Below are 18,331 nucleotides of genomic sequence, written 5' to 3'. Positions count from 1 at the left end.
TGAAAACAGAAATAGCAAACCCAAGTAGTCGTTTTCGGAAATACCGTTAGAATTTGAGGACATACATGCTATCCCACTTGTTGCAGGCTCGTGGGCCTCAGGGAGTGATGGTGGGACAAGAAAGGTTTAAATGTTTAATGGGAGATGTTCTCAATTGCAGGGAGATAGAAGTAATTCCTCAGTGGCTTAGCCTGTATCTTTCTCACTTATTCCTGAGCTTGCTCCCTCTGTTTGATGCCCAGCAACGCTTTCCTGCTTTCCTCTTTGGAGTTGCTTTGGGATGACCAGAGGCCCTGAAGCAGCTTTGGGTGAAACTAGTCTTGGAGAATTCTCTTTGTGAAATGCTTGGCTATTGTGCTGCCCTATGCCCCTGCTGGTCCACCGCTGCCTCCTGTGATGCTATGTTTGGTGTGAAGTGCTGCATATCGCTCTGCACCCCGTGGGTTGCACTCTGCTAAAAGTAAAACCCCTTTCAGCAAATGGAGATCCTATTTGCTCCTCAAATGTAGCACAAGTCCTTCTGCCCATCCCGGTTATACACAATTAACCATTTTTCTCCTTCCCCTCCCTTCCCCTTTCTCTTCCCGTATAACCCTCCCCATGGTGGGAAACAAGCCTCTGAGCACGGTGCAGCTCCTGCTCTCACCCTGCTCCATATCCCTCCATCTGCCTTGCAGCCCATCCCGGACACAAGCCCCATGAAGCGCTCCGTCTCCACGCTGACCCCGCAGCGTCCTCACCCCATGCACCTCTACGAGTACTCCTTGGAGCGCATGCCGCCGGAACAAGTACATCACCACCACCACCACCGCTGCCACCGGCGGAAAGAGAAGAAGCAGAAGTCCTTGGACAGGTCCCCCCATCAGCTGGCCGATGGACAAGCTGGTAAGTGCTTTGCAAACCAGGATTTGTCCCTTGTCCTCCTCCCTCCAGGAGGCACAGCAGTCATCTAGTGTGATTTGGGGTCCTGTCTGCCCCACACTTGGGAGTTCCTCCCATGTTGGTGACCCCCAACAAACGTTCTTTCAGTGGCCCATTCTGGGGAGTCTTCTTCCAAGGACAAGAAGCAGGAACGCGGCCGGTCCCAAGAGAGGAAGCAGCACTCTTCCTCCTCCTCTGAAAAGCAGCGCTTCTACTCCTGCGACCGCTACGGCAGCCGGGACCGTTCTCAGCCCAAGTCTGCTGATCAGAGCAGGCCCACCTCACCCAACGGAGGGCCAGAGCAAGGTCCACACAGACAGGTGAGGAGATGCGGGGTGGGAAAAGAGCTCTAAGGTCTTCCAGGGATGTATGTGCATTCCCACGTTTTGCTTAAAACACAGGAGACAATAATGGGGAAGGAAGGCCAGGAAGCAGCAGATTAAGCCATTGAGGTCTTGCTTGGTCCTTCACATCCAAAACAGGCATGGAAATGTCACTGGATGGCTCTTCAGAAGTCATCTACAGAGTGAGTGACTCAAGGCATTGTGCAGAGATCTCACTGCCAGGGACACCCTTGCTCATGGTTTCAGCAAAGCCTGGGAGACATGAGAACCGACAGTTCTTGATGCTGGTGAAGAAAGTGTATCTGAGACAGGTAGTGTGCTATGGGACATGGGCAACTGAGCTGAATGTTCTTCCGCCAGCCTTAATCCGGCACCTACTGCTGCCCTTGCACAGACATCTGATGGCTGCCAAAGAAATCCTTGGCCAAGCCAATGTACTGCAGTATAGGGTCTGCAGGCAGCCAGAGCTGTGACTTCAGCACAGTTTGCTCGTGTTAGCAGCATTTTCCAATTGCTGTTGCGTGGGCTTCAGAGCTGTATTGTGGAACAGGTTCGTTTACTGAAAATTGAGGGGAAAGTCCCTTTTAACCTATTTAACATCCATCTGGGAGGAGGAATCCCAGTAAGGGAGAGGAGGAATGTAGGTGAAGGCAGGACCTGGGGCGAAGGGTGCTCCCCACAAACATCTCAGGGTTCAGACAGCCCCTGTGCCAGGAGGGAGGCTTTGGCCACTCTCCAAAGTCTCCCCACGTTAGCAGCTGGTGTGTGACAGGCTGGGTGCCTGGGGAGGACGTGGGTGATGCCGTCAGCCCTGGAGCAACATCAGCACCTGGGGAGCAGGAGGAAATCCTGTGTTCATGAGTTTGAGCCCAGGGGAAGGGTTTGCCCAGGAAGCTGTGGCTGCCCCATCCCTGGCAGTGTTCAAGGCCAGGCTGGACACAGGGGCTTGGAGCAAGCTGCTCTAGTGGAAGGTGTCCCTGCCTGTGGAACTGAATGAGCTTAAGCTCCTTTGTAACCCAAACCATCTTATGGTTTAAATGACAAGGCTTCATAGTGTCCCATTAGCTGCAAAACGAAGCAGCTTTTTGTCTCCTTACCCTGTACCATGCCTTTCTCTCTCCTTGCAAGGTCTTTAGCAGCATCAGGTGCTCTGCGCTGTAGTGAGTGCCTGGGGGCTGCTGCCATGCAGCTCTGGAGACACAGGGAATAGGACATGCTTTGCACAACCATTCTCTCCCAGGAGGAGATGGGACATCAGGGTAAGGCCTGATAGAGTCACAGAATCAACAAGTTGGAAAAAGGCATCTAAGAACTTCAAGTTCAACCTTTACACAGGACTGGTTCTGATGCACCCACGGTGGGTCTTTTCCATTTCTGGTTGCTGCACCCCCCAGCTGGCCTTCATCTGATTTTTTTTTTCAGATGAGTTTTTATTTCCATTTCTTCATTTCCCCCCTGCTTTGAGAGGCAGGAAAATGCCACTGATTTTCAGTATGACGCCTCTCCATTCTTGCGTGCTCAGGACTTTGAATATCACATATGTCTTCACTAAAAGACTGAAGTCTTGCCGTAGTTCATAGACATTCAGCATTAGAGCATCAGCAGCCTTTTATAAACCTGTTCCAGTGAAGTCTGCATTGCTCCACGTGTGCGTTTAGTAAGGCAGAGAGGAGAAAGCTTGTTGTTTTGGGGTCCATGCATTTTATCCACTCACATGATACCTGCTTTGAGTGGAGCTGCTGATAGATCCCTGCTGATAGACCCCTGTTTGCTCTGGAAAGAAAAACAGATCAAAAATACCATCCAAGCCATCAGGTCATTTCTGTCCCAATGAGATGAAGACCTTTTGTCTTCATAAAGTGTCTGCAAGAAGCTCTGTCAGTTCATTTCCTGTGTTGTTTTGGCTCCATAACAAGGTGCATGTAAACCCCTGCACTATTTTCTTTGTTAGTCTGTCCCTCTCCTCAGGAGAAGCAGCTTCTCCCAGGAGCTCTGACGCAGCATGTCCCCAGGTCCCTGGAGGAAGCTGGCTTGAGCTTCACGCTGCCAACAAGGTGGCTCCATTCCAGCAACAGCCAAGTCAAAAATCAGGGCATGTTCAAAGAGAAGCTCTTCAGAGGTTTTTTCAGTACAAAAGAAGGAGATAAGGGAACCAAGCCATGAACTTTTCATCATTTTGGGGTCAACACACAATGCTTGAGTTTGACACATAGAAATGTTATCATATTCTATTAATTATTTCACTTTTCAAGACAGGTTTCCTTTTCAATACAGATAAATTGTTCAATAGAAATCCCATTTCAGGATGAATCTGGGAAAAGCATTTTTAAAAATGAGATGAATCTACTTGGAATTTCAAAATGTTTTAGCAGGAAGGATCTTCTTAGACACTTTGAATATAGATCTTACTGTATTTTTTACAATGGTGCTGGATAAAAGAAGCTTGGAAACCTTACAAAAAGAAATACAGATTTATCTCTTAGTTCTGCTTTTTTTTTGTTGTTTGGTTTTTTTTCACATACAAATTGCAATTTTGAGGTGCTCAACCTTCAGAAAAAACTGATCATCTTCCCCTGGGTGTTGGAAGGTTGCAGGTCACTGGGTGGTGGCCACCTTCATCTCAATCACCATGGGATGCAGGTGGTGGGAGGCAGCTTGGTCAAGTGGCAGGTGCCTGTGATGGGAATACTTGTCTGTAGCAGAGTAAGGCTGAAACGTGGGGAAGCCAGAGAAGGGAGAAGGTGAAAATGAAAGAATAAAAAGGTAAAGACTTGGTTTCCAGGCTGAGAAAGACAGGAGTCATTGGTCCAGCAGCATGAGTAGCAGCTGCATCAGTCCCTGATGTCTGCAGAGGGCAGGGCTACTGTGAGTGACAGCACACTGCTCTGATCATGTGGGTATCGCCTCTTCTTCAGATAGACATGGCATGACAAACAGGGGAAGTTCAGGTTAGATATAAAGAGGAAGCTCTTTACTCTGAGGGTGCTGAGGCGCTGGCACAGGGTGCCCAGAGAAGCTGTGGCTGCCCCATCCCTGGCAGTGTTCAAGGCCAGGTTGGACACAGGGGCTTGGAGCAAGCTGCTCTAGTGGAAGGGGTCCCTGTCCGTGGCAGGGGTTGGAGCTGGAGGAGCTTTAAGGTCCCTTCCAACCCAAACCAGGCTGGAAGTCTGTGATTCTATGACTCATGGCACCAGCAGCTCAAATAGCTTCTCCATGCAGCTGCTGGGCTGGGAGCCTCCAGTACTGCTGGGATCACCCTGAAATCTATGCTGGCAAAGCCAAGCAGAGCAGAACAAGCACTGATTGACAGCCCAACAACCAACAACCTGATATTGCTATAGTGAGGAAAAGCTGCTCTTTACAAATTAAAGGTCTGCTGTCAAAACGTTAGGTCATGAAAGGCTGAGAGGGTTTTCAGATGGGCTCACAGGACTTTTCATGTAGTGCCCTGGGAGAATGGAAACAGCAATGCCAAAACAAGGGCCTGCTCCTCCCCAGTCCTGACATTTTTTGACTTAGTGTAGCTTAGTTCACTCCCAAGTTTCCCTGTTAGTAACTCAGGAAGCTGCCAGAATCTTCTACCACTCGAAAATCAAATGTGTAATATTAAAGAGGAGAAGATAAACACATTTTACTATCTCTGCCCATGGCAGGGGGTTAGAACTGGATGAACTTTCAATTCTTTTCCAACCCAAACCAGTCTGTTACTCTATGACGATTCTAGGTTTTTGTTTAAGGAACTTGTTAGTTAAAGCCCATCTAAAAGGCATTTTGTTCTTGGTTCAGAAAGTGCCTATTTAATCGAAATGCATTTCATTCCCAAGCCAGCAAAAAAATAGCCTGTCCCCAAATCCTCCTGCCACATAACCCCATTTTAACCACAGAAATGACCCCCAACATCAGCATCCATGGGGGAAATCCTGCAGAAATCCACCCAAAAGCCAAAAGTGCTGTTTTGCCACACTCTGTTTGCAAACCACAATAAATCCCTAGGTTTTGAGCTGCTTCAGCCTAGTCCAGGTAAGGAGCATGTCGAGCCCGTGTGTGGTGTGGGTGCCTTCCCTCTGGACAGTGTCCCCTTCTGTCGGAGCCATGTGCCAGTTTGCGTCCTACTGATGCTCTGATCGTTTCTGTTCCTACTCACCTCTCTCAGAGTTCTCCAGCTCTTTACATCTCGTGTTGAATTACTTCTCGAGAACCTCCTCCCCCTGACTGTGCTTGTCTAAACTCTCTCTTTTTTCTTTTGCTTTTCTTTCCTCTTGTGACTCGTCTCTCCCTTCTGTTGCTTCTCCTTCTGTTCTGTACCTGCCTGCCTTTGTGTTTGTCCGGTGTTTCCCTTTTTTATTTTCTGCTTTGCTTTGTTCCAATTTTTATGTAGGGCAGTGGTTCAGTTAATGGGAGCCCCTTGCTGTCGACATCTGGTGCTAGTACCCCATGCCGGGGTCGGAGGCAGCTCCCACAGACTCCACTCACCCCACGCCCCAGCATCACTTACAAGACCGCTAACTCCTCGCCCGTGCACTTCACCACTTTCCAACCTGTCCTGCCCACCTTCTCCCCGGGACGCCTGAGCCGCGGCTTGTCCGAGCACAACGCGCTGCTGCGGGGGGACCAGCAGCCGCCGGTGGTGGCCCGCATCGGCTCCGACCCCTACCTGGGCCACCGCGACGACGCCGACAGCCCCTACCATGCGGTGCCGGAGGACACGCTCACCTTCGAGGAGGCCGTGGCCACCAACTCGGGACGGTCCTCAAGGACTTCTTACGTCTCCTCCTTGACCTCCCAATCTCACCAAATCCGCAGGGTGCCCAACGGTTACCATTACACGCTGGGTCTCAACACGGGCCCCGGGACTGGCACCAGAGGACGTAGCTACTACCACGAAGCCGATGAGGATGACTGGTGCTAGCGGAGTGGCAAAACCCTTCAAAGTGTGCGTGCTTAAAATCGATGAGTTTTATCATCTGGAAGGCTGTGCGCTCCGATGCGCGCAGTGCCCGGGGCTGGAGGGTACCCACGGGGTAGCCCCTATTGCAAGAACTGCTCTGCCCCCAGGTCTGGAGACGCTCCTGCAGCCTCTCTCTTCAATTTTTCTTTAGTTTTTCTTTTTTTTTGTTTGTTTTCTTTTTGTTTTTCACTAGACAAATGGAGGCAGAAGGCTCCCTCCTTAGGGGGAAGGCAGCGTGTGGAGTGCATCTCTCTCCCCCTGTCGCCTCCCTACTGCCTTGTCTAGTTCAGAGACACGCACCAGATGCCAAGTCTGCAACACGAGTGAGAAGCCAAGAGAAGAGCGGTCCTCACCTTCCACATCAGAAGAGCAGACAGTCGACCCTTCCCGAGATTGGCACTGGTTTTTGTTTGGGCTGTTTCTGACTTGATTTCACATTCTGTTTTTGCCCCTGGTCAGGGTGGGAGTCTGGGAGTTGCAAATGGACACAACACATGAACAAAGCTCGTATCCGCGGTTTATCCCGCTCACCGCTAAGATGGAAGAGATCTACCCACGAAACTGGGAGAGGAGAAACACAGACCAGAACAAAGGACAGTCCACTGGGACTTGATGTTCAGCCACAGCAATCCTTGTCGGCAGAGCCAGTGCCATGCTCCAGAGCTGCCTGAGCATTGAGGCAGCTGGGACTCTGCTCCGACACCGCTGCCGTGTGGATCTCTTTTACTTCACTCACCACGTTGGGTCCTTCACACTGACACATGATAAAGCCACAAGAGAGCTACTTTGTAAGGACTGTTTCCTTGCTGCTGAGACTTCTCTTTCCGTCCCTCTCTCCTGTTGACCGCAACACGCCCTCACTGTTTTGTCTTGTTTACAATATAAGCTTGATTTAGCAAAAAAAAAAACAACAAAAAAACAACTAAAAAATAGACAAACCCAGACAAAAAAAAAAGGAGGAAAAAGGTTAGGGATGAGAAGAAGAAAATGTTATTGGTTTTATATCAAGCTATTAGATAGAACTTTAACTTTTCATTGTGTGCATTTTTGTAAATTGTACAGTAAAAAAAAAAAAGAAAAAAAAAGGAAAAAAAATTACTCTTTATGTAGAGAATTAGTCCAATTGTCATTCCAGGTCCCACCGTTTCTACCGAATGCTCCAGTTGTTCACTACTAAGTGCCTAACCTTTGAAATCTTTCACAGCGATGATGCAACCTCTCGCTTCGATGCATCAGCCCTTGAGGCGAGCGTGGGGAGGAGCAGGAGGGGAGGGAGGGCAGGGCCCCGGGGTACCGCGGCATGGTGCTGGGTATCGCAGTGCCAGGTTGGAAGCTTACAGTGGGGAAGGCAAAGATGCTTTGGGGTTGGTTTGGGTTTTGTTGGCCTTTTTATTTCTTCTTCTTTTTTATATATCTACCTGTACTTTTCTGGGTAGGAGGGGTGTGGTTGCAGCAAACAAACCCGGCCTTTTCTCATTGACCAGTGTTTAGGTCCTGCGGGAGAGATGCAGGTGGAAAAGTACAGCATCTGCAGAGAAGCTCTTCTCTTGCAGGAGAAGCAGTGTCCTTCACACTGCGTGTCAAGTCGCAGTCGGGCTGCGAGAGCTCTGGCCATGTTCCATGGTGCATAACTTGTGTTGAGGGCAGTTGGAGAGAGTCTTGGGTTTATTGCCTGTTAAGAGAAGGTTAAAATAATGATAATACAAAGCAAAACCTCTAACTCTGATTCTCAGGGATGAGATTTTTGTGTTCTCGCAATGACTCTTGTGTTGGATGATTTCTTTCTTTCGTGCACATGTGGATTTCTGCACTTTGAGCCTTGGGAAAAGGGCAAATACGACGTGCTGCTGGGGAGGGAGCACTGAAGGAAAAGTCCTGGGCAGGACCTTGTGTCCATGGGTCTGATGAACCATTGTAGGGCTAATCTGGGGCACAGGGACCTGTAGTATGCTGACAAAAGGTTGAAAGAGAATGGGTGGGAGGTGCCAGATGAGCACACCACTAAAAGCAATGATAGGGAAGAAGAGAGGGTTGGACAGCTGATTTTTTTCAGAGGATCTATCAAGCCCCAGAACTGTGAAACTTCTTAGGATGGGTGTTGACCCTGCTGGACCCTGGGGATTCCTTTTGTATCTGGGGTGATTGGAGGGTATGGGATGCTACCACAATGCTCTCATGCTCTCAGCAAGTGTTTCAGCCTCAGGCAGGGAGCAGTCTGCTGTAGGGTGGTTCTTCACATCTGTAGCTCTTCTGTTGAGTAAATTCAACCTGTTTTCGTTTCCTTCTGTGGTTTTCTGTTTTGTTTTGTTCTGTTACTAAATAATAATCTCTGGCTAATCTCATCCCTGGATTCTGCTAAAGGATAACTCCTGTCTATATCTCTGTCTCTGTATTTGTGTGCACTTTGAATAAAGGAAGTGCAGTAGCCGGAGGGCTGCCGTGGGTAACAGCTGTGATTTGCAAACGGAGGGCTATGCAACAAGATGACACGTTCAGAAACACATCCAAACCACCAACAGCCCGAAAGACCTTCATCCATTCTGTAGCTTTATCTGCTGGATTTTCCTGTTTCAGGCTTCAGCATGATTGTGACCAAATGTTTTATACATTTTCCTTATATGAAGGCACAAACACTTTATTTGGGATTTTAATGAAAATGTTCCTATTTTACTCCAGGAAGTAAAGGAGAGGGAAACCACAATCTCTCTGCCAGTGCATGCAAACATTGTACCCAAACTGGAAAGCAAAAGAGGTGTCTTTCCATATGGAAAAACTTTGTCTTTCCCCTTCCTCTACCATTGTAGACACTCAAGCCCCCAGTCCCACACTAACACACCATCTGGAAGCGCACAGCCAAAACCCATGGCCCTTGGGTCACTCCAATTCTTAGGTAGAACATGAAGAAGAACCTCAAGTTGTCCAGTCCTCCACCTGCCTCGTAGGGGTCGATGCCAGTGACAGACAAGCCTGACCACAGTTGTTCATAACCCTTTTCCCCCCTTTTTTTACAGCCTCTCTGCTGTCTCTTCAATGCATACATGATATTTCCAAGAATCCTCATAGTGAGTTGCCAAACTTGAATTGCACCAATCAGTTTTCTGCATCCAGAAACCAGTCTCGTATTGGCTGTACTTTGACTAAGTAATGTTTGCATGTAAAATATATACATATATACATATCTATAAAAAAAGTATGTGCATGGAAAATGTTTATCTTCGTACTTTTTTGATACAATGTATTCATCAGTTGTTAATTTTTAATTATATTTGATATAAATTGGGGGTTTGTTGCAAAACTTTATATTTAAAAAAACAGTGTTAAAAACGATGAAAGTTCCAACAATGCAACACAAGTGGAACTTTACCCAAAAAAAAAAGGGGGAAAAAACAAAATGAAGAAAAAATAAGGTTCTGTGATTGCCTAGTTTGCTGCCTGAGTAACATTTATCAGCCAAACTTTGAATTCTGCAGTTGTTTCTACAATTACATTTTGTATGAAGCAAAGTCCTTGAATTAAAATAAAAACTTAGCAAAAAAAAACCAAACCTGACCAATTCCAAGACGGTGTGTGCAGTGTGCATGGTGACAGGGACACCCCATCCTGAGCCCGGCCAGTGCCGTGGGAGGCAGCTTGGCCTGGCCACCACAGTGAGGGAGAGCCCCTGAGATCACTGGCTCTAACTGAGCTCAAACTGGGAGGCTGGAAGAAATTGGCCACCTCTTGTGTGTGCTTCCATAGGGGCTTCACAGGTGCTGGGTCTGAGCAGGGAGGTGTTTGCAGATTTGCTTTTGCAGTGTGGTGCCAGCATGGAGTTTATGTATTATTATAGCTGTGTTACCACAGGAGCCTTCCAGTATCTAAAGGGGGCTACAAGGCTGCTGGAGACGGACTCTTCATCAGAGACTGCAGTGACAGGACAAGGGGTGATGGGCTCAAACTGAACCAGGAAGTTCAGGTTAGATCTAAGGCAGAAGCTCTTCCCTGTGAGGGTGCTGAGGCGCTGGCACAGGGTGCCCAGAGAAGCTGTGGCTGCCCCATCCCTGGCAGTGTTCAAGGCCAGGTTGGACACAGGGGCTTGGAGCAAGCTGCTCTAGTGGAAGGTGTCCCTGCCCGTGGCAGGAGTTGGAGCTGGAGGAGCTTTAAGGGCCCTTCCAACACAAACCATTCTCTGAGTCTATGATTACAGTTCCTGGAGTCCAATAGGCAGCAAACTTGCATAAGCGGAGGATTACAAAGTCTGGCAGTAGTTGTTTCCTTCCAGGTGGTTGTTGTTGATGCACAAAACTATTGGGCATGTAGCTCCCTTTAGCATTAACCCTTATTATACCTTAAATCTACTCTCAACAAGCATTCTGGGTGCTACTTCAGGTAGGCTTGGGCATGTCAATGAGTAGCACATGGGGGTGGATTGGTGTCAGGAGGTGCCATGTGTCCAGGGTATAGCACTTGTAGAATAGAGAATACTGCTACTGCTTGACTGTACCTTGAAGTTTCTACTCCAGAGGCTTGCACTGAGCAGAAGAAGGTTGGACAGGTCAGGCTGGATGGGGCTTGGAGCAAGCTGCTCTAGTGGAAGGTGTCCCTGCCCGTGGCAGGGGTTGGAGCTGGAGGAGCTTTAAGGTCCCTTCCAACACAAACCAGGCTGGGGTTCCAAGAAAAAACCAAGGGCTGCTGGTACAAAAGGAAGGAACTTTTAATTTCTTTGGATAACTGGAGAACCACACTCATTCCTTACAAGGAGCATGAAAATCCACTGTGTGTACCTTCTTCATCAGGGTCTGCTGGTGAGACACTTCAATGTCCTTGAATGCCAAAGACTCTTGGAAAGGTACTGAGGAAAATGAATGGCAACTGTAGAGCCCTGTTGAAGGGAGAACCATCACACTGCTGCATTTTTCAGTACTCTTCAAAGCACAAGGTCTACTGCAGCATTCAGCTCTTCTTCTTCTCTCTTGACGCATCTTTTCTGTAATGGGACCACCCGAGGTCCCACCTGAGCTTCAGGTATCGTGTGAAATGCAAGGAAAAGGTCCTTCACTTCCTGATCATCAGGAAGTAACACAGGAAGAAAATGGTTTTGCTTGAGATCAATCAAGTTTGCAGCAGAACTTCCCTTGCCTTGTAGTCTGGTCTGTAGTGCAGGGTTTGGGTTTCTGGGGTGCGATGCCAGTGCAGCACTGGGGAGAAGAATAGGGCTTTTATTAGAGTTTTGAGGTATCCCAAACAAGAGAAGTGGACATTTCTGAATGTGTCTGAGCAGTGGAGAAGGGCAGGCTTGAAAAGCAGCACAAGATTTGAGAATCAGTGTGTGTCCCGACTTCAGCAGAGACCCCCACGGCATCCAATCAACCATCTGGGGAGCTGGAATCTGCCTGGAGGATGAGATGAGCAGTCTCTCCCCTCCAGACATGTATCACAGAGGACCTCCAAACCCAGTTTACAACCCTGAATGTGTTTTCAAATCCTAAAAGCCTTTTGGCAGCTTTTGCCTTTGTTTTTTCTTGCTTTCTCCTTATTTCAGTTTTATTCTATTGGTCCACAAGAGCAAGGCATCAATGTGCCCATCGGCTTCTCCAGGGAGAGCCTGGAAGGGATCCTGGGGGGAAGGAGCAGGAGGGATCCAGACTCAAAGCATCTCCCACATCAAAGACACTGGAACTGAACCACCCGGTTGTGCTTCACTCCAGTTTAAGCGCAGCTGAACTCCACAAAGTGGCTTTATTTTAGTATATAACTGGTTCTCATGACCAGTGCAAAGTTCCTCACGCCAAGCTGCTGTGAGCAGCTGTCCCTTTCCCTCAGGGGCGCACCTTGCTAGCACCTTGCCTCCCTTCCCTCCACTCCCAGCCCTATGGATAAAATCTGGATCGATGCTCCCAAGGACAGCACCCCCACGCCATGTTTTACCATTAGGGGGTAGCATTTTCAGGCTTTTCGGACTTCACAGGGAAACAAAACAATGGGAAAAGGCTGATTCATCTCCCCTTGCAGGGTCATTCCCTGCAATGTTTGTCCTACGATGCAGCAAACCCAGGGTGAGACACTGAGCACACTGGAGCTCAAGGTGCTCGGGTACCTTTTGTACTCCCTGGAGCATGAAAACCCAGCGTCATCTGCCTGATTCCCTATTCCAGCCACATTTGCAGGCGATGCTCGGAGACTCCTCCAAGGTGATGAATTCATCCCTGGTCAGCCCTGAGTCAATCTCCTGCTATTTGGGGCTGCAGAAAGCACCGTATCAGAAAGCACCTGGCCATAATAATGAGCCTCAACGCTGCCCCTCAGCATGTTTTGCAGAAGAGGCAAGTTTTGCGCCTTCATGTGGTTTAAAAAGCAAACAGCCCCCTTCACGGGGACTGCATTGCCCAGGTCACCCAGCAAGCGAGTGCAGAAGGAAGGACAAGGTATCCTGAGCTCCTGTAGGTTATTCTGTTTTCAATCACTGCCATGTGGTTTTGCTACACCCACAGGCTCCCAGGAGGGCATCTCAGTAGCAGACACCTCGGTTCATTGGAGAGAACTCAAAGGCAAGGTGCAGGAAGAGAGCTGATGAGAGGTGGGGGCTCATGTGGGGGTAGCTGTGAGGAGCTCTGGTGCAGAAGGGTGGCCCCGATGAGGCTGTGCAAATACTTGTGGGGTGAAGTCTGAGGTGGGTAACGGCACGAAGGAGCTGCCAGGGCTGTTTGGGAAGGGAGGGCTGAGCAAAGCAGCTCCCAAGGGAACCGATGGGAACACCGGAATAGAGCCCTTCACCCACGGAGGAAGCCTGGGACGTGCTGATGGAGCAGAGCTGTGTCAATTCAAAGCAAACAGTATCAGTAACCATAATTTATTCATTTTATCCCCATCTCCACTTTGTGTCATTGCTCTGAAACAGAATATCCCAGCCCTGGCTTTGTCTGTGTCTGGTTTTATTATTTCTCTGTCTCTGGCAGCCTTTCCTCAGGCCCTCATGGCACAAGCAGAGGAAGAGGAGGAGGCGCGGTCCTTGTCCAGCAGCTCCTGCACCGGAGTCTGGAATACCCACAGGGGTGTAGGAAGAGGCTGAGGAGGGCAGTGGATGTGGTGGTGTTACTGGATTCAACGTGTTCAGAAAGATGCTGCTGAGCTGAGCCAACAGGACTGTGACACAATAAATGAATGCCTTTGCCACGGGGCGGGGGGGGGGGTGTTTCTTCCTCATGGAGTGAAGAGTGTTTAAAAGACTTCGTTCTGCAGGTGACCCACCTAAAAAGCCTCCTCCTGCAGCTTGTGGTCTGTGAAAGGACAGCAATTGAGCATCCTGCAGCAGGACGAAGCCCACAGATGCGACCGGAGATGCGCTGCTGGGACTGGAGGTCACCACTGTGGAAGTCAATGGGATTCAGCAACACCTGGGAAAGGAAAAGCCAACCCCCTGTTGTCGACAAATAAAGGCCTCAAGACAAAGCAAATGACTCCAGTGTCTCTGACCTTCATTTCCTTGGCAAGGAGTCAGTGCGTGGCAGGGGAACGAAGGGCCTGGAAATGGGCAGAGAGGGGTGAGTCGCAAGTTTTGCACCCTGCTGGGCTCACAGCTCCCCAGAATCAAGGCGTTCAAGACAGGACCTTCAGAAGCCTCATTTCCCACTGCATGGAGTGGTGTTGGCTGAGCAAAGTGGCAGCCAGGGGGTATTCACCCACAGGCATGTCTGGCTGCCCCTCGTTGAAGCTGCCCATAGTTATGGGGGTCTTAGGGTGATTGCTGCAAAGAAAATACCAGCACAGACAGGGACTGAGCCTGCCTGCTGCTTGTGGCCACGGTGACAGGGTCTGTGACACTGGTGACACCACAGAGCTGAGAGTGTAGCAGAGAGCAGGGTCTGCTATGGGGCAGCACTGGTGAGGGGCTGTCTGGGATGGTGAGTGGAGAAACTCACTGCTGGGGCTCCTGTCTGGGATGCTGGGTGCTCCAGAGGAGGCTGCAGTGGTGGGAGAGCTGGGCAGGACCTGGCTGAGGTGCGATGTAACCCATGCAATGACAAGAAGGGGGTGAACTGGCCCTGGCTCAGGGCAAGGGCAGCGGGGGTTAAACCCAGGAGGCCAATACAGCTCTAACAGCGAACTGGGGTCCTTCACGTCATCCAAAATGTGTGAGGCTGCCATTACCCCATCACTCAGTGGGGGCAGCATCAGGCACCCCCTGCTCCCACCTCCCCTGTACCACATCCCTGGGGCACAGCTTCGGAGGGGGAAACACCCCCCCAAAAAATTACACCAACTTTAATTTGGGGAGTGGGATGTTCTTCCTATGGAGGCCAAACCAGCACATGGCGGGGGGGGGCCGAAATCCGTGCTGCAGCACCGGATACAAGCGGTGTGTGTCCGTGTGTGTCTGTATTAACCCGTACAGCCCCGCTGGGGAGGGGAATAGGGGGGAGCCCCGCTCCAAGCCCTGCAGCGCGTCTGACTGGGGTGATGGGAAGGCGCATTAACCCCTGCAGCGCTGGTCCCGCAGGAGCCTGGGGAAGGGGCGGGGGCAAGGGGTGCTCCCCATCCCCAGCAGGGTGCGGGGGTCCCCGCGGCGCGGGCGGGCCGGGGCGGAGCGGGGCGGGCGCGGAGGCGGTGGCAGCGGGGCCGGGCCGGGATGCGGTGGGGCCGGCGCCGGGCGCACGATGCGCTGCGGGGCGCTGGCGCTGGCGCTGCTCTGCGCCCTCCCGCTGTGCCCCGCGGGGCTGGAGCCCCCCGAGCCGGGCTCCGGGCTGCACGCAGGTAGGGACGGCACCGCCGCACCGATGGGGGGGGGACCCGTGGGGGAAGAGGGGTCGGGATGCTGGGGACAGCGGTCCCTCGGTGCGGGGGGCGGCCACGTGTGTGCTGGGAGGGAGGAAAAGCTGCATCCCCCGCACCGGTGAGGGGCATCTCCCCCCAGCAGGCTGCCGGGACCCTGCGAGGGGAGCGGGGGTCCGATAGGGAAGGAAGGGCTCTTTGGGGGGGGCTCCATGTGGGCAAGGGCGCGGGGGCTCTCTCCATGCGGGAGAGGAGCAGCCGGACTTGTTGGGACTTGCGCTTGGGCTCTCTGATGGGTAATATAACGTTATGGAGACAGGAGGTGGCTGGTCTCGTCTAAATAACAAGTGATGGGACAAGAGGAAACGGCCTCAAGCTGCACCAGGGCAGGTTTAGATGGAGCTGAGGAACAATTCCTGCCCCAGAGGGTGCTCAGGCATTGGAACAGGCTGCCCAGGGCAGGGCTGCAGTCACCGTCCCTGCAAGTGTTCACACAGCGTGGAGACGAGGCCTCAGTGCCATGGGTTAGTGGTGGCCTTGGCAGTGCGGGGTACGGTTGGACTGGATGAGCTTAAAGGGCTTTTCCAACCTTGTTGGTTCTGTGATTCTGTGATAATGGGCTTGCATGCACCACAGCTGGAGTTGTCCTTGTGCCGGGGCACCGCAGCACCTCTCCATGTCCCTCTGCTGCTGGTCACTGCGTGGATGTCCTCAGATTTGCTCTGAAACTTGTCTTGATACTCTTGGGATTGCCAAGTCCCTTCCTGACCGGTGCAGAAGCCCCTGGGCAGCTCCCTCCTGGGATGGACACAGTGGGGCCCAGGCCCCTCATGCAGTAAAATAGGGCTCAGGACTGGTTTGCTCATGAAACCCCAACCAAAGCTGCCAAAGTGTGGTGTACGGGCTGGGACTTCTCACTGGGAAGAGATGGGCTGTGTGGGGGACAGTGAATAATAAAGTGACTATAAAAAGGGATGCTTGTTTTGAAAGAAGCATTGTTTCTAAGACATTCATTACTGCATTTACCTTGTGCTAACGCATCCAAGGAGGTGGCCCCATGCTTCTGTGCAAACTCCTGTCCCAAACCATGTGTGTTTGAGTGTGCTGGAAGCCTCAATAGAGCTGCATCGGTGGGAATGTGTGTCTGAGAGGGAAAGCACTGATTTATCTCAGTAGAGCTTAACACCACTTGAGCCTTGGCTTGGAAACAGTTCACAGCCTGGGAAACTGAGCTGGGAATTGCATTCCAGGGGCTGAATCTGGCACAAAACCCAAGTGGGGATAAGGTATAAGATTGGGGTTGAACTGAGGAGTTTGGGAATGCTAACTCCAGTGAGGGTGCTGGGCTGTATGGGCCAGAAGGGAGAGGGCAGAGAGGGGTGTCTGCAGCCAGGTACAGCAGGGAAGGGAAGAGCTGGAGGTATCCATTGGCTCTACCACCATGAGGAAGCTTCGTGCCTGTTACGTGTTCTTATATCCTTTGGGTCATGGAGCAGCCCTGAGGAGGATTTGACTGAGCATCATCCTGGTATCTGACTTTACCCTCTGATCGCTGCTGCCCAGGCTGGCAAAGGCCATGAGTTCAGGCAGGTTTTCAGGCTTTATTGTAGATGCTGCTGGTGAATGGGGCATGGCCTCCAAAAACGTGGCTTTATCAGGCTTTGGCTTAAAACAAAGCAGTTACTGGGGGTTGCAGCTCTTGTTCTTCAGCCAGTCCCTACTGATGGTGCAGTTCTGCTCTGAGCAAGCCTGTGAAGCTCAGCTGCCATAGAATCATAGAACCATAGAATAATTAGGGTTGGAAAGGACCTTAAGATCACCCAGTTCCAACCCCCTGCCATGGGCAGGGACACCTCACATTAAACCATGGCACCCAAAGCTCTGTCCAACCTGGCTTCGAGCACTGCCAGGGATGGAGCATTCACAAAACATAACAGCAGTGGTGATTGATTTCACAAGCTCAATTTTGTAAAGGATCATCAAGTTTTGCTTGTTGGGGCCAGTTCTAGGGAGTAAGATTCAGTCTTGTTATGCCATCAATATCAAGGAGAGGGATGGGGAGTGAGGGGCAGTTGATTGCACAGCTGGTTGGGCTTCCTGATCCCGCAGCTGGGCTTGGCTCTCAAGCTGGACCAGTGACCTGTGGCTGATCAGGGGCTTTGCTGCTGAGCCTGGGCCAAGTGAGGGAGTGCCAGAGGGGAGCAGAGGATGACCTGAGGTGGGAGCTGGTGTTTAAAGCTGCTGAGACCTTGCTGAGGTTGCACATTGACCTGCACAGGGCACGGTGGGGGGGGTTTGTGGCACCTTAGGGCTGGAAATAAACAAAGGATCCATTTCTTAGATGGATCCATTAGGAAATTAGGGTCCAAATCTTCTTTCCCTCACTCCAGCTCAGTCAGGATTCAGTTGTTGATGCCTCCTGGTTCTTTGCTTGGGTTGGGATAGCAAATACTTGGCATTAAGTGTTCAAGGCCAGGTTGGACACAGGGGCTTGGAGCAAGCTGCTCTAGTGGAAGGGGTCCCTGCCCGTGGCAGGGGTTGGAGCTGGAGGAGCTTTAAGGTCCCTTCCAACACAAACCAGGCTGTGATGATTCTATGATGTCTGCGATGATGCTGTCATGGGGGTGACTCAATCTTCTGCCTTGTGTCAGGTTGGAAGAGCGGTTTGCAAGGCTCAGGCTTGGGAGAGCGCAGTTTCTAAGCTCATAAACCCCAGAGGGGGCTTTGGGTTGTAAAAGCAGGAGGTGAATCCATCCAGAGGGAGCTGGGCTGTCGTGTTGGTTGGGTTTGTAGCTGTTACCAAAGACTGCTCACTGATGACCACGGGAGGGCTGGAGTGCCAGGAATGTGTGGGAATTGGCTCCAGCATGCTGGGAATGGGGATTCCTGGTGTGCTGTACTCTGTGAGCTCTGCTCCCTCCGAGCACACCCATGCCCTTAAAGCGAAAGGTGTTAGCATTGAATCGCATCCCTCGATTGAGCCAGAATCCACACATTACCCAGAGCAGCAGCTGGAAATGATGGAGAGCCTGATTTTTAGGGGTGGTCTAAGGCCAAGGGTGGGAGCTGAGCTCCCCGTGGTCACTGCCACTGTGTAAGCTGGGTGTAAGCTGGAACGTGTGGGGTGGCCTCTTCCCAAGGCTGCATTATTGAATTTGCACCTATTTCTCATGGCTTGAGCTGTAACAATCCCTGGGTGAGCCCCTTGCGGTGCTGTGTGTCTGTGATGGATGGGGAAAGGTGCCACTGGCACCAGTTCTCTACGAATTTGGGTTGCTGTGGGCTTACATGAGCCCTTTCTGACCCACAGAACCACAGCCTGGTTTGGGCCGGAAGGGACCTTAAAGCTCACCCCATTCCAACCCCCAGT

The 18,331-nt window shown here is 51.1% G+C and overlaps 2 protein-coding genes across 12 annotated transcripts in view; both read left to right on the top strand.

Annotated features, from left to right (window-relative positions):
- CACNA1B (calcium voltage-gated channel subunit alpha1 B) overlaps positions 1 to 13,632 on the top strand; it is a 297,873-nt gene extending 284,241 nt beyond the window's left edge. For 8 of the 11 annotated variants that reach the window (XM_062640320.1, XM_062640316.1, XM_062640315.1 and 5 more), the window contains 3 exons: positions 678 to 885; positions 1,030 to 1,241; positions 5,644 to 9,605. In XM_062640320.1, the coding sequence (XP_062496304.1) occupies positions 678 to 885; positions 1,030 to 1,241; positions 5,644 to 6,174 (951 nt within the window). In that variant the 3' untranslated portion in view covers positions 6,175 to 9,605. Of the gene's footprint in view, positions 1 to 677; positions 886 to 1,029; positions 1,242 to 5,643; positions 9,606 to 13,148 lie in introns of those variants that run through there. The other 3 variants (XM_062640317.1, XM_062640318.1, XM_062640319.1) reach the window with 3 other exon arrangements.
- Positions 13,633 to 14,804: 1,172 nt separating this feature from the next.
- LOC134174936 (collagen alpha-1(I) chain-like) overlaps positions 14,805 to 18,331 on the top strand; it is an 82,183-nt gene continuing 78,656 nt past the window's right edge. The window contains exon 1 of the mRNA XM_062640321.1: positions 14,805 to 14,943. Within this exon, the coding sequence (XP_062496305.1) occupies positions 14,847 to 14,943 (97 nt within the window). The 5' untranslated portion in view covers positions 14,805 to 14,846. The remainder of the gene's footprint in view (positions 14,944 to 18,331) is intronic.

Source organism: Pezoporus occidentalis, unplaced genomic scaffold (genome assembly GCF_034315485.1).
Source record: "Pezoporus occidentalis ecotype Australia unplaced genomic scaffold, CSIRO_AGI_Poc_V1 ctg64, whole genome shotgun sequence".
In the NCBI taxonomy this organism is placed as follows: Eukaryota; Metazoa; Chordata; class Aves; order Psittaciformes; family Psittacidae; genus Pezoporus; species Pezoporus occidentalis.
This window is presented reverse-complemented; position numbering and strand designations above follow the sequence as displayed.